Source organism: Dermacentor variabilis, chromosome 5 (assembly GCF_050947875.1).
Source record: "Dermacentor variabilis isolate Ectoservices chromosome 5, ASM5094787v1, whole genome shotgun sequence".
NCBI classification, from domain to species: domain Eukaryota; kingdom Metazoa; phylum Arthropoda; class Arachnida; order Ixodida; family Ixodidae; genus Dermacentor; species Dermacentor variabilis.
The window spans coordinates 168,261,461-168,275,876 of record NC_134572.1 but is presented as its reverse complement, the minus strand read 5'-3'; the positions used below and the strand labels follow the sequence as shown (position 1 = coordinate 168,275,876).

Sequence of the window (14,416 nt, the reverse complement as noted above, 5' to 3'; positions counted from 1 at the left end):
TTTACCCGCGTTTGTTCCCTCACCCAATCTGCTCTTATCCCTTAACGTTACACCCATCATTCTTCTTTCCATAGCTCGTTGCGTCGTCCTCAATTTAAGCAGAACCCTTTTCGTAAGCCTCCATGTATCTGCCCCATACGCGAGTACTGGTAAGACACAGCTGTTATACACTTTTCTCTTGAGGGATAGTGCAACCTGCTGTTCAATATTTGAGAATGCCTGCCAAACGCACCCAGTGGTAAACATATACCCAGCACATACCCAGTGGCAAATACCCAGCCTAGAGCATTGAATTCGCCGGCTTTAACAGATTTACCAAGCCCAACCCGGCCCGCGGGCCGCGTTCGATAAGGCGTGGGACGGCAGATGCTCTGGGGCCTTGCGCTGGCTTGGGACTGAAGCCGCGGGCTCCAGCCGGGCACAGGCTCGTTCAATGACGGGCCTTGGTCGGTCTTTCGAGCACAGGCTGGGCCTCTGCACAGATACAAGATATTCTGTGTGAAGTTCGCGAGAAGTTGAAAGAAAAAAGAAATCTGGCTTTCAATTACCTTAGTATACAAAATATGAAACGCTTTTAATTGTTTTGTTAGATTTTTTGTCCCAAGATTTCTAATTCATTTTGTTTATGCAAAAACAAATTTTGTTCCCGCAAAAGAAGAAAAAAAATATTTATACTGAACACTTCCTTTGGTACGATTATTCTGTAAGGGCTTTTCGAATTCCAATATATTATCGCTCTCTTTACAATTATTTTATTTTATTTATTTCATTTTAGTGCCTTTTTTGAACCACATTGGTGATTGCATTATAATCACTGCAGTACCCATGCAGCATTGCGTCTTAATCACCATCATAATGTTTACCGTAAGCCGCAAATTTATGCATGAGAAGTGCTTCGTTCTGTGCTCGGCAGGGTTGGTGTGCCGTCGCACTCGCCACCATCGTGCTTTCCGTGCCCAAGTTAGAATGCGCGTGTTTGAGCTTTGAAATGATTTTTCACCCAACACATTTTCAGGTTTTTCTGGGTGTAACAGTAACAATTTATTTGCCATAGCAATTAGAGCTGCAGCCAGGCGTTGGGGCCACCGCCATCAACCGCCCAGGCTTGCTTGTGTTATAAGTTCTTAGGCGCCGTGTAACAAAACGGAGCAGCCGGCTACGCTCAATGTGCTAAGCAAACGACGCAACGTCCTTCTGGCTTGCCCCGCTACCATGACCGTTGTGCCCACAATTTATTTCCCGCTGAGCAGCAGCTTGCTTAACACAGCGTCGTGGACACGTATGCGAGAACGGAAAGGACTGTAAACTACAAGCTAAATTTAGCGCCCACACACACCGACACTCTGAACTCGTGCCGGTCTGAACTCGTGGTCGGTTTGAACTCGCGGAACATCGATGTATGACGCCTGAAATACCGCAGCCGGCGTTCCTCTTCGTTTTAGCGTTGGGACACGCTTAGTTGCAGTGCAGTAGCCTGGTTGAGCCTATAGGGCTTCCACCTCCTGTCGTTTAATTTGCGATTTGCGGTCATTGTGCTCCGGTATGTTCATAACTCATCTTTGAAGTCGAAGTTTGAAGGTAATTTTCTGTGACTGAAATTAAAACATGGTGTCACGTCCGCGGTGTCGTGTCGGCGCCGCAGCAGAGGCTTCTTAGGACTCTGAGTTTTGTTCCCTCCATCTCTCAAGCTAGACTTCCCGAGATTTGGACAAATTTTCTTTTTGTTCCAGACAAGGCTGAGCATTTTTATTTCTAAGGTTGGCAGCGCTCCCTTGGCCCAAAGGGGTCTGCGCCTTTGGGGTCACTATTTGCAATGAAATTGTGGAGAAATGCGTAGATGTATACATACCCCACGCCGCACATCATATGTGGCCAATGGCGGTTTTCAGCCAGCAGTGGCAGGGTCTACAAAGGATCGGTGTTCCCTTAGGGATTCCATTGGTGGCTATGCCATTGGATGAGATCACAATAACTAGCTCCTTACAGCTACCCTGGGCTCTTTGCCGGAATATCTTACCGGGCATCGCGGAACGGCTTTGCCAACACTATGCCAGCGCTGGTTGTACTTTCTTGCACTATTGCCAGCAACGTTGGCTCAGTTACAACGTCAGTGCTATAATATGTTTTCATTTCTATACCCCGGCGGTGATTGGCTTGTCTGATGCCATGCCAATTCAGCGTGCTTGTGTTCTGTGATATACCACTTGGTCTGGCCAAATACCATATATTCTGGCCAAATTTAACCTTCAATCTGGTCAATTTGAATGAGATCCCCGTGACCGTTCTTTCTTGCATCATTTATGTTACGTGCCTTGTAAAGTTGTGTCGCGACATTTGTTAGGAACCGGTGCTACTACTTCGTTTCTATTCGTTTTTTCGAAGGGCGGGGGGGGGGGTGTTCGGGCGTGGGGGGGAGGATAATTGTATCATGCAAAAAGAAGCAACAAGTGCATGGGCCATGTCAGGAAGTGATGCTACACGCCGGACACTTGGGCGCACACACTATAACGCTCTGCCATTCCCCTCGCATAAATAGCATCAGCATTTTGAGTTTTTTTACAGGGACATTTATTGTCCTTAGCATGTTTCTTCTGATATTTTACTAAATCACCACCAGTGAGGCTACTGATTCAACCACACAGCTTCTGCAGAAAAAAAAAATCCCGTGTCAGTTCGTGTACGCGTCTGTGGCCTGCAATTATACAGATATTTAAAAGCAAATTTTAAAGTTTTTTAAATGAATTTCCGCCAGATCCATGCGAAGTAAGAAATATTACATGCAGCAGAACTGAAATAAATCATCAGTTTTCATTAGTAACTTCCTTCAGCAATGACACAGCCGCATAGATTCCTATTCCCAACTTCTTTTTCAGCTCATATCAAGTTTCAGTATTTATAGATTTCGCAGATAACTTTTTGAAATTCACTTTTCCCTTGAAGAAAATACTGAATTGATGGGCGCAGGTAGCTAGGCGCGCACACCCGCAACATGTACAGCAGCCACACTGTGAGAATGCGAATTAACAAGGCAGTACTGATATTTCTTTATTTTTTATTTTTTTGTGACTGCCTTTCCGCCTCCCTCTGTTTTACTGTAGCGAAGGTGCGCGCGGCGTGTTATGCGCGCAGCCGAGGCCGCGATGCTGCGCCAAACAGGATGAGTACAAAAGGCGGCGGGAACACTTCATGCTTTTTGTTGCTCCTCGCCTCTGGCCAAACGAACCCGATGGAACGTGGTCTCTCGGAGGAGGAGGCAACACTTGACCATTTCTCCTGCTTCACATTCTACTTCTAGAATGTATGCCTCTGAGAATCGTAGAAGGCATTGTTGTCCAATTTGCTCGCAGAACGTTTAGCTAGCTAAACTTGCATCAACTAGCGCAACAGCATGGTTGCTATCTGCAGAGCACTACAACCGTGCGAAGCAGAGATTGAGTCGACTGCACCCAACTAACACCATCGAAAAACTATATCGATCGTGCCACTGACCTTTTGCGAAAACAGCTCGCGAAAAAAAGAATCTAATTTGCCGCAGATTTGCTGACTTATTGTTTTGAACACTACCACAAACAGGTTCCCTAGGGCCTTCTGATCTTGGTTCCCCTTCTCTAACTCACTTTACATGATACACATCAATGGCCTAAAAAAACGTGATTATTTTTTGACAAGCAAGAAAAAGTGGAACATCGGTAAAGTAAAAGGTACAGCACCTTGAAGCTTCAGGAAATCTGCAGTACTACGAGGAATTTGGAAAGGAGGAATGTTGCTAGCATTATCCTTTGCAAACGCCGCTCTATGCCTGATATTAGTGATCGTGTCTGAGTTGCAAGTTAACCAAAGTGAACTGGGCCGGCTGGCATTAGGCGCAGCGCAGGGTGACATAAGTATAGGGTCTCCTAAACTTAGGGAATTATTGTGGGGCAAGATTCACCAATTTAGATGATAAAAATTGGGCCGCTAGACTGTGCAAATGCTTGCGTCCCAAAGTCGCAAACGGGAAATGGTGAAAGAGCATGTGAATGCTAGTCAGTAGGTATGATTTTGAAGTGAACGCACGAAACAGGGGTTACGTGGCCTGAGCTGGCTGCTTGATGGAAAAAAAAATGCAGGACCAAATATTCGTGACAAGGTGAGACTTCTGTATTCTGGTGAAATATACGGAAATAATTCCTCACTTATTAAGCACAGGAATATATTCTCCCAGCCGGAACCTCAGCGCACGTCGAAGATAATAAAAACAATTTAAATTAAAGTATGGGATCCTACGTGCCAAACGCACGATATGATTACGAGGCACGCCCATAGTGAGGGAATCTGAAATAATTTGGAGAACTTCGGGTTCTTTAACGTGAACTTAAATCTAAGTGCACGGGTGTTTTTGCATTTCGTCCCCGTCGAAATACTGCGGCTGCCGTGGAAAGATAATAGAAGCGCTAACTGGTCAGCGGATGTGACTGACAAGATACAATTGGAATATTGAGACACGTCAGAGGCATGCGTCTCTTGATGAGATAAAGCAGAAACTATTTCTCGCTAACCCGGTTTATAGAAAGATATATCATCAATCATCATGATCAGCATCATTACTGTGCAGCTTTCGTAGTAGTTGGGCGATTGCGACATCTCCCAGTTTCGCGTATGTATAGAGCGGGGAAGTCAAACGTCAAGTAATGCATTAGCTAAGCAAGCAGACACAGATTTGATGATGCGGGGCATTCCAGAGTCGTCGCAACTGGTGCAACAAAAGTCCTTGAAGACGGAAACACTTTGGACCCGACGTGGTAAGTTCGGTGTGCAGTTGGCCTGATAGATATTGTTTTATGCCAGATTTCTAAGCGGCGTCAGAGCGCGGCAATATTGTACCGCTTCAAAACCATAGCCTGAGGCATTCTGGTTGCACAGGCCCAAACATGTCCCACTTCCTTGCGTACTCGACACTTGGGAATGGCTGCTGTACATTAACGTCATTCCTGGCCAACAAAACAAAAGAAATTCACCGACGATCACGGTACTCCCTAATGCGTGTTTTCATTTGGGGAAATATTGAGGAAGAGGATTTGATAGATGCACGTAGCAGAGTCGGCAATCGTCGAAAATATGATCTGCAGGTCAAGCTCGTCGGCTTTTATAAATGACTCATTGAATTACAAAAATATCATAGATTAAGAAAACTATCGCAAACCATGGGAAAAGGAACAAGCGCGAACGATACCCTGCCAAGCAAACCAAACAAGCACGAGCGAGAGCTAACATGAGCAGGCGTTAGGACGATACGAGCGGTCCGGCTCAGACCAGATACGTGTACGCATGGAGCGGTCGGGCGGGTCCGCATATCACCAATTTCCACGCAAACTAGATAGATGTGGGCGAAAGCGGAAGTGGTTTCCACTGCAGTGGCGAAACAAATGTGAACGTTTTGTACATGCGCGAAAAAGATTATCCGGCCGCTTTGGCTTTTCCGTCCGCTTGCGGTTTCCCAAGTGTGAACGTAGCCTAAGAGCTGCGCTCGTAAATGCTTCGTTTAAACCGATTCTTGCAGCGTGTAGGATCGGCATATTTATCGTTGTCCACGCGTACGTCATACGATTAGCGTAAAATGATGACTTATGGCGAAAGCCGCCACAAGATTAAACTATTTCCACAAGCAGTGCCGTAGCTGGGTCGCCTGGCACTCGGGGCCTATAGGTCTTCCGTCAATCCCCCTCCCTCCGTGTATAGTCAGGAAGGCGAGGATATCGAAAATTTCAGGGGAGTGGGGAGGGGGGTGATGTTTCAGCACCAGCACAGCCGCCTTCGCCCCCCCCCCCCTTCGCTTTCGTTCCCAGTGATCGCTAATGTAGCAGGTATACAGGCTGTTTTATTTCTGCCCCAAATAACACAGTGTGCTGCACTAATAACTTGCGATAAGCGCACTTGCGTATCTGCTGTCAGAGTGTAAGGCTTGGCAGCCAATACAGATAAAGCTTTAATTAGCAATTTAGAGGAAATTTTGCATTTGCAAAATTAGAGCCCGACAATCATATGCTGCCCAACAACAACTTCACAAAAATCGTCGGTGGGAACTACGGCGTGCGGTATTGTGGCTGTGGCCAGCCCTGACACCAAACAAAAATTAAATAGCGTGTCAGTGACGCTGATGTCCCCATCCTGTTAGAAAACGCGACCTGCTTCCATGCTACGCGCGCGCCGGTATGACAATTACAAGTACTTTTCATTCTGATCCAGAAAGCCTTTCTTTATTTGCTTGTATTGGCAGACGTGATCGTCGAGTTGTGGTATCGCCACATGATCGCATACAGAATTGAGCACGCTCAGCGTCCATTCCTAGCGTCACCATGCAAAAAACGAGAAGGCTGCGATGAAGCCCGTGCCACCGAAAGCTTGCGCTACTGTTGGTCAGCACTGCAATGAAAGGGTAGATACCTTGACGTCACTGGTGCACTATTTCATATTTCTTTCGGTACTGCCACACTGGGCCAACCTTAGTGCCAAGGTACTTGCAAAGTACTTCAAGCAAGACGATTTTGTTTAGAGAAGTTTTTGTTGAGTTAATAATATGAATTTGGGTCCTCGATTCCTGTGCAATGTTTCCTCTATAACTGCTAATGAAACAGTTATTTAAGATATCATTATTAATTATCTGCCATATTTCGCACGATACCGAGTTCGTAGTGCTCACGAAGACACACAACCTGATAGAGTATCGAAAAGTATCTTCACAAAATTCACCTTTTTGTAATATTCCCTGGAGATGAAACAGCACATTGTATTTGTGACATGAAGTCAGACGTGACAACAAGAGGAGGAGGAGGACAAGAAGGAGGGAAAGGAAGGAAGGTCAACCAGGCGCACGTTCTGTTTGCTACTCTACTCAGGGGAAGGGGTTTAAGTGAAGAAAAGAAAGGGAAGGGAAGGAAGAAGATACTATCAGTGTAAATGCGTGCGGTTGTCCAAAACTTCACACCTATAATCGGTCACTGAAGCTAGTTGATTTCATGAAACAGCAGTGCCCGCGTCACTTTGTGAGCCTGCGACGCGTGGAGCCATGGTCCAAGAATCTTAGTCTATGAAAATGATCTGCTATTTAATCTGCTTAACCCCCGCCGAAGAACGTCGAATTCGACCTCATAGAAATTACAAAAACGCAATGAGTCCTCGATCGTCTCTTCACATTTGCACGATTGAGAAATCTGTGTGTCGGGTTATGCAATAAGAAATAAGTAGGCTTTCGTAAAAGCCACCCCTAACAAGAGGGGGCACAGTAAAGTTGCATCGCGACGGGTAAAGCTCGATGGAATCTGCAGCTTCAGTACAGGATCCAGCCGGTGGAGACGGCAGTTGGAGAAAAGCAGGGTGTTCCACAAAGTTTGAGTCTTTGTTTGAGCAAGTAAACGACCCCTCGCTGTCCTTGATAAGGGTATAGGAAGTGTCAGGCTTTCTTTATGGACAGACCGGGCGTTATCATCAGCAAGGTCATGTCCGACGATGCCACATAGCCCCAGAAGCCATTAGAAGATTACATCCTGTCCGTTTATGAGGGCTTGATGGAGAACCTCTCTGTTCTCGAACACAAGTTGTTGATGGGCCTTACGTCGTTAGGCTGGCTGCAGATTCCGAAGGGCTGCCTTGGAGTAAAAAAAGATGACCCACTTTTGAGGTTTGGCTTGTGCGAGGTAATTAACAGCGGCACGTAGAGCGTCAAGTTCTGTTGGCGTAGATGTCGTTGTATAGGACATTGTATACGTAATTGTGACTTGTACGGCCGGGATGATAACAGCGCGTATGGAGCTGGTGGCTGAGACACATCCATCGGTGTAAATCCGCGTTCTTTGTTAATATGCCTCGTGCACTAATGACAGTGTGAACTGACGTAGAGCCACTGTTTATTGACGTGTCTTCTTCGTAATTTCCAGAATCGTGAGGTGCACATGTGGCTGTCGTAGGCACCAGAGGGGGACATAGTGGTCTTGCTGCTGATATATAGCCCGACGGAAGGTAGCCTTGATGTGTCGCAAGAAGTTTGCAAAATGATGTGACTCGAGGTCTTTGTGCTGGCAAAGCAGTAATATAGTGTGTGTGCACGCGACACAGATGTCGAATGTGTGCTCTAAGGTTGTCAGCCGTTATGTATGTTGGAATCAAGTATAGTCCCTAGCAATCATTATTGTTGCGTTCGAGGCTCATCGTGGTAGCCCAATACATGTCCGTAGAGCCTGGCTTTGCAAAATTTCGAGAGTAAGAATGTTTGTTTTACATCTGTTTGCTAAAATCGGCAACCAGTACCGTAAAACGCCCAGAAACAGTGCTCTCAACAGCTGCGGCATGGATCGAACCGACGTGCCCCAGGTTTTTCCCCACAGCAACCTCATTATATGTACAATCGAAATTAGTCTCCGCTTAAATTAGATGCATTGGTTTCGGCCTTTCACCCGAGTACTTAGTACTCGGGTGAAGAGTGCTCAAGGTCCCGGTCAATATTCACACCTAAGAATCGGTTAGACTTTTCGCACTTGGTACCCTGGTCATTGAGAGAAACATGGTGCGGAGCCATGATTTTGCGCGTAAACGCGATTACCGTGAATTTTTTCGATCGACAAACTAAGGCCTAGTTTGTGGAGATACGAACAAGTTCGGCAGGCTGCCCGCTTATTTTATTGCGCGCACGTGAAGACGATTCACCATAGAAGACCAAAGACAAATATCATCAGCGTACATTGATAGGTGCATTGTCTTGAGTAATATTTCTGCAAGGCCAACCATAGTTAGATTAAAGAGAATAGTGCTCAAGACCCCACCCTGTGGGATTCCACCGGGACAAGAGCAACAAAATGACGAGGAGACGACTAGCTATGACTGAGAGACAGTGTTTTTATTCAACACCGTGAAACTGATACAAAACTAATTCAAGCGATAGAAAACTGATAAATAGAACATTGTATGCCTACTGATGACACACAAAACACATGAGCGTACCGCACGAGTGTAGCGCACATGAAACGTTCTGCTAAGGCGAGTAGTTACGCGACCACTTAGCAAATTAAATTTTTCAGCCCGCACATTCGTTCAAGTAGATTGTTGATAACGCTGCGTGTGACAATTCTGCGGCACTAAACACCTGATACACCGTGTACATGAGCTCGGGCTGCTGGTTACCGAAGCATTCTTTACCATTTACGCCCAATCAAGGCAGCGGACAGAGCGGGGTCTCAGACATAAATGACACCTCCCCCCCCCCTGCGCCCCCACGTGGCACCCGGCAGTGCCCCCTCGCCCTCGCGTTACTACGCCACTGTGCACGAGCCTAGTATAAAACCGAGATCACACCGATCTCTGGTGGCGTGTCTATACAGCTGCCATTGTTGCTGTCGCTGTTATTGTCATCAATACGGAGCTTGTGTGGGCAATAACTATTTTCAAAGGCCCTAACTAATTTTGTCCTTGCGCTCAACAATGCTCAGAACAAATGGTACAGAGCGGTGCCCTTTAAGGTGTGGTTTCTCCTAAACTTTGAAGCACTTCAACGTTTAGCTGCACTAGATTGAAGAGGGAGAGCTCACATTTCATAAATATTATGAGCTACGTACTGCATTGAACCAATGCTTACATATGAATAACCGTGTTTCGTCTGAACAGGTAAATTTGAGGTACGCTACGAATCGCAGACCAAGAATCCAACTCCGAATTTCAGGAATTACTATGTCAAGAAAAGTGAGTGTGAAAGAAAATAGAAATGCCCTTATATATTTCGCGAGCTTAAAATGGTGCAACCACGAAACATTCGTGTCATTTCTTTTTTTCCCCTTTAGGCTGAAAAGTACCTTGTTCATCCCGGACAGGACCAGCATGAAATTTTAGACGAAGAGACGCTGGCAGAGTTTAAGCGATATTATGAAACTAAAACTGAGTATACTAACTCTGACTTGGTATTTCTAGTCACCGGGTAAGTTACCAGAGTTTTGATGACATCATTCTCAGCCTTAACGAAGCGCCGAAATGCAAGTTCTAGTGAAGAAAGGGTTTAGGAATGATCTCAGGGGCTCTTCTCCCCAGCAGTGCTTATCCGTGCGCTGCTTATTCAATACGCCTGCACGAGTACTCAAATAATATCTGAAGGGAAGATTGAACCTTCAATAAAAAAGAAATGAACCTGCGCAGTAACACGGGTGAACACAAGGAGGGCAATTACAAAGGGTAATTTAATCAAGCCGGTATGCGCAACCTTTACAGGCAGCTTAGTATCGATGAAGCCTGTTTTGTTGTCTTTACTGCGCACATCAATATAAAAACGATTGCTGCAGGTTTCAGAAAGAGTAAAACAAAGGATTGTGTTGCTTTCCAGGCGTGACATGGTCTTCTATGAGAACGGAGTTATCCAGACCTGGGTCGGAGGTATGTCTTTCGCTTTGCAGTGTGACTTACAACATTCATTTCGGAGGTGTGAACTGACGTATAAAAAAGAGAATAGCTCAGGATCCAGTTTTCTTTTAGTTTCTTAAGCTCTTAGCGCGTTCGTTTTTGTGCATTCCACGTAATCGTGGACACAATTTACACGTCTAGTTTATTCGCTGTGTCGTTTTCTGCTCCTATTGAGGCTTAGAATCATTATTACTATTCTTGGCATCTGCACGCCTGGAATGGCGCCAGTGATGGAACAGATAATAGGGTGCATAAAAAACATATATCCGACTAAATAAAATAAAACTACGCACCGTTGCGCTGTTTCAGGACATCAAACATCGCTATACCACTCTGAGGCTGCTTTATAAGGCATTCCTTGGCGACAACCGCTGTGTATGTTGCCTATTTTGAGTATATGCGAATATGCTTTTAAAACACTAGCTAAACAACAAACTTAGGAGACTTCGGTGGTGCTTATCTAAGTAACCTATAATCTATTTCATAGTTATAGCGACTTAGCGACATAGCGTCATAGCGACTTCTAATTCTCGCTTATATCAATTTTTCATCACTTGCTATTTTATTGTAAATTCCTGCGACTATGAATTTATCTAACTAGGTAAATAATGCAGCATTCATTTCGCAGGGTCGCTGATGTAAAGCAACGGAGCTGTCACAAATTTCCACCAACAAGCATTTTGACTCCCTTACGCAATGTGCCCTGCGCACACAAACTTTTTCGCGTCACCCGTTACCGCTTCTAGCTCTCTGATTAACGTGCTTTACTAATTGTATACTTGGTAGACCAATTTTCGTTCCTAATAACTACTCGCAGATGGATTCCAAAATACTATGCAATGTTCCAGCCTAAAAAGATCTTTGTAAATTTTAGTGATGCATTTACATCTATTTTACTCTTGTATAAGACATTGCTTGCAGGCATAACTTGCGCATATTACATGGAATAAGCTAGGGCAATAGATGAGCAGTTGAAGATCGCAGACAGCGGCATTCGTCCTGCAGTGGGCCTGAAAAAGTTATAGTGATGGATGTGGTGATGATGATGACGATGGTGATGATGAGAGCGTTGTTGTGAGCGACATTGGTTTGTTATTTTTCCGGCGTTCATTGCTGTAGGTTTGCTAGGATTCCTGCGCGCATTGTTGTAAAAATATTTAAGGAAATTTGAAAAGTCGCATGTTTACATGGGTCAATGCGAAACATAAAGAGCCAGGGATGCGCAGTGACTTCTAGCGAGATCATGGACCGCGATGGCTGCTCGCCAAGTTTGGGAACAAATACTCTTTAAAATTTTGTTGTTGTTACCCCCCTAAATGCGCACTTGCACGTAGTCTCCATATTTCAGCGCGTCTGTCCCTACATAGGCGACGGCTCGCCCAGTGGCGAGCCATCAAAACACCGTTGAAATTTCCTATGAACACCACAAGCTTAGCTAATAAAAGTGCTGCGTAAAGTTCTGAAAATCTAGCTCTCAATTCTACACCAATTAACGCGTACATGCCTATAAGGCGATATCCATGCCATCAGAAAGTAAAATTACAGCAAACAAATCTGTCTAACAGGCAAGATATTGTTATGTGCTGCTCGATGAAGAGTATGTTGGCCTGTGGATTTAGTGGGACTAGCCCATAAGCTGGCACTGGCTGATCTGAGGACGACGACGTGCCTTGCTGGATGTCGGCTGGCTTCATGGTGACCAGTATAGCTTGTGAACACACGTTGTGAATATTTTCCCTACTTTGCTTCCACGTAACATTTATTTGGTGGATGTGCCGGATTCTTCTGACGACAGAGCTTCGCAGCGGGTGCTACCTGGACTCTGCCGCCATGCCACCAAATGATGATACGTCGCCGCCGGCTACACCTGTGACTACTACCAAGTTTATTACACTCTCAGGGCCTCGCGATCATCATCATCATCATCATCATCATCATCATCATCATCATCAGCCTGGTTACGCTCACTGCAGGGCAAGGGCCTCTCCCATACTTCTCCAACTACCCCAGTAATTTACTAATTGTGGTCATGTCGTCGCTGCAAACTTCTTAATTTCATCTGTCCACCTAACTTTCTGCCGCCCTCTGCTACGCTTCCCTTCCCTTGGAATCTATTCTGTAACTCTTAATGACCATCCGTTATCTTCCCTCCTCATTACGTGTCCTGCCCATGCCCCCCATTTCTTTTTCTTGATTTCAACTAAGATATCATTACCTCGCGTTTGTTCCCTCACCTAATCTGCTCTTTTCTTATCTCTTAACGTTACACCTATCATTCTTCTTTCCATAGCTCGTTTCGTCGTCGTCAATTTAAGTAGAACCCTTTTCGTAAGCATCCAGGTTTCTGCCCCGTACGTGAGTACTGGCAAGACACAGCTGTTATAAATTTTTCTCTTGAGGGATAATGGCAACCTGCTGTTCATGATCTGAGAATGCCTGCCAAACGCACCCCAGCCCATTCTTATTCTTCTGATTATTTCAGTCTCATGATCCGGATCCGCAGTCAATACCTGTCCTAAGTAGATGTATTCCCTTACCACTTCCAGTGCCTTACTACCTATCGTAAAGTGCTGTTCTCTTCCGAGAGTGTTCTAGCTCTAGCTGTGTATTCTAGCTCGCGATACCGCGACGTTTTCAAGACAAACGGCGTAGACGTGGATCAGTCGTTCAGCATGTACGAGCGTGTCAGCGAGCAGAATGGCTGGGATCCAGCATTAATGGTGACCAACGTCACATTTTATCTCGGCGGAACCCGTCGCGTCTGGCTTCGCACCCACGAAGACGATCTCAGAAGCTGGGACATGTTCAAGCAGTCGCTCCTCGACCTTTTCAGCAACCCATTTGGTCGACAGCTTGCTGTCAAACAAATGGCGGTACGTACCCAGACGTCAACTGAGCCTAAGTTGTCGTACATACAACACGTGGCGGCTTGTTGTCTACAAGCTGACCAGAACATCTCCGAGGCGGACAAGATCACCCACAATTTGAAAGGTATCGCTGACGAGGCCTTCAATGTGCTCGTCTTCACCCACGTGACCACCAATGACCGCATGTTCAAAGAGTGCCGTCGTCTAGAGCAAGCAAAAAACCGGCGCATCTTGCCACAGTTCCAGCGTTTACCGAATAGTGCTTTATCTTCGTCCCGCGAGGCAACTCCTTGTAAAGCACCGCATCGGACGATGTGATCCGCATTGTCCGCCGAAAACTTGGGGCCTCATATCCGGCTTCTTATAAACCACGGTATCCGTCACCTTGATGCCGGTTGTTTAATTAATCCATGCCACTGTTCGATAACAAATTGAGAAGCTTAGCCTCTTCCTTACTATCTGTACCATAAACACTCCTGATACCGCCCTAGTCTCCGCGGACCCTCGTCATCACGGACCATACACGCATCATCGATCTAGAAACCCGTTGGAGTGAACAGCCGATCATAAACGTATCTGTTTCCGCAGTTGAGCTGCAGACATTGCTTGTTATTGCCGCTGCCAGTGGCCCTCCCACTCCTATAGCCCATTTCCCACTTACTCTGGTGCCTTCGGTACTGCAAGCCGCTGTCTGCAAACCGAAGCGTTGGCACCCAGTATTCCTGACGAAGGACCAGTTACGCCCAGTCGCCTCCGCCGCATCACCGTGCATTCCGTTCACCGACTCGCCGGCGCTATTCTTCTCCGTCCTTTAACCATCATTTTTCCGAAGAAAACTACATTGTGCAGCTTCTAGAGGTGTATCTGCACTGTCCACCTTGGCCCATAATGCTCAGCTGCCCTGACATGCCCACCAGAACATTCTTCAAATCTACTTCGATGGCGTCCTTGTCAAAGCTTTGGTTGGTACTGGGACGCTCGTTTCTGTCATGAGTGTCAGTTTTCGTCGTCGTATGAACAAGATCCTTACGCCTGCCTCGACCCGAGGCGTACGTGTCGCTGATGTTGAGACGGTGGCTAATATTAGGATGTGAACAGCTCCAGTTACCCTTACCGGTCATGAGGTGGTTGTT

The 14,416-nt window shown here is 46.0% G+C and overlaps 1 protein-coding gene across 1 annotated transcript in view; it reads left to right on the top strand.

The window, feature by feature from the left end:
• LOC142583700 (A disintegrin and metalloproteinase with thrombospondin motifs like) overlaps window positions 1-14,416 on the top strand; it is an 82,976-nt gene that overhangs the window by 25,488 nt on the left and 43,072 nt on the right. The window contains exons 8-10 of the mRNA XM_075694187.1: window positions 9,634-9,708; window positions 9,807-9,940; window positions 10,340-10,389. Of these exons, the coding sequence (XP_075550302.1) occupies window positions 9,634-9,708; window positions 9,807-9,940; window positions 10,340-10,389 (259 nt within the window). The remainder of the gene's footprint in view (window positions 1-9,633; window positions 9,709-9,806; window positions 9,941-10,339; window positions 10,390-14,416) is intronic.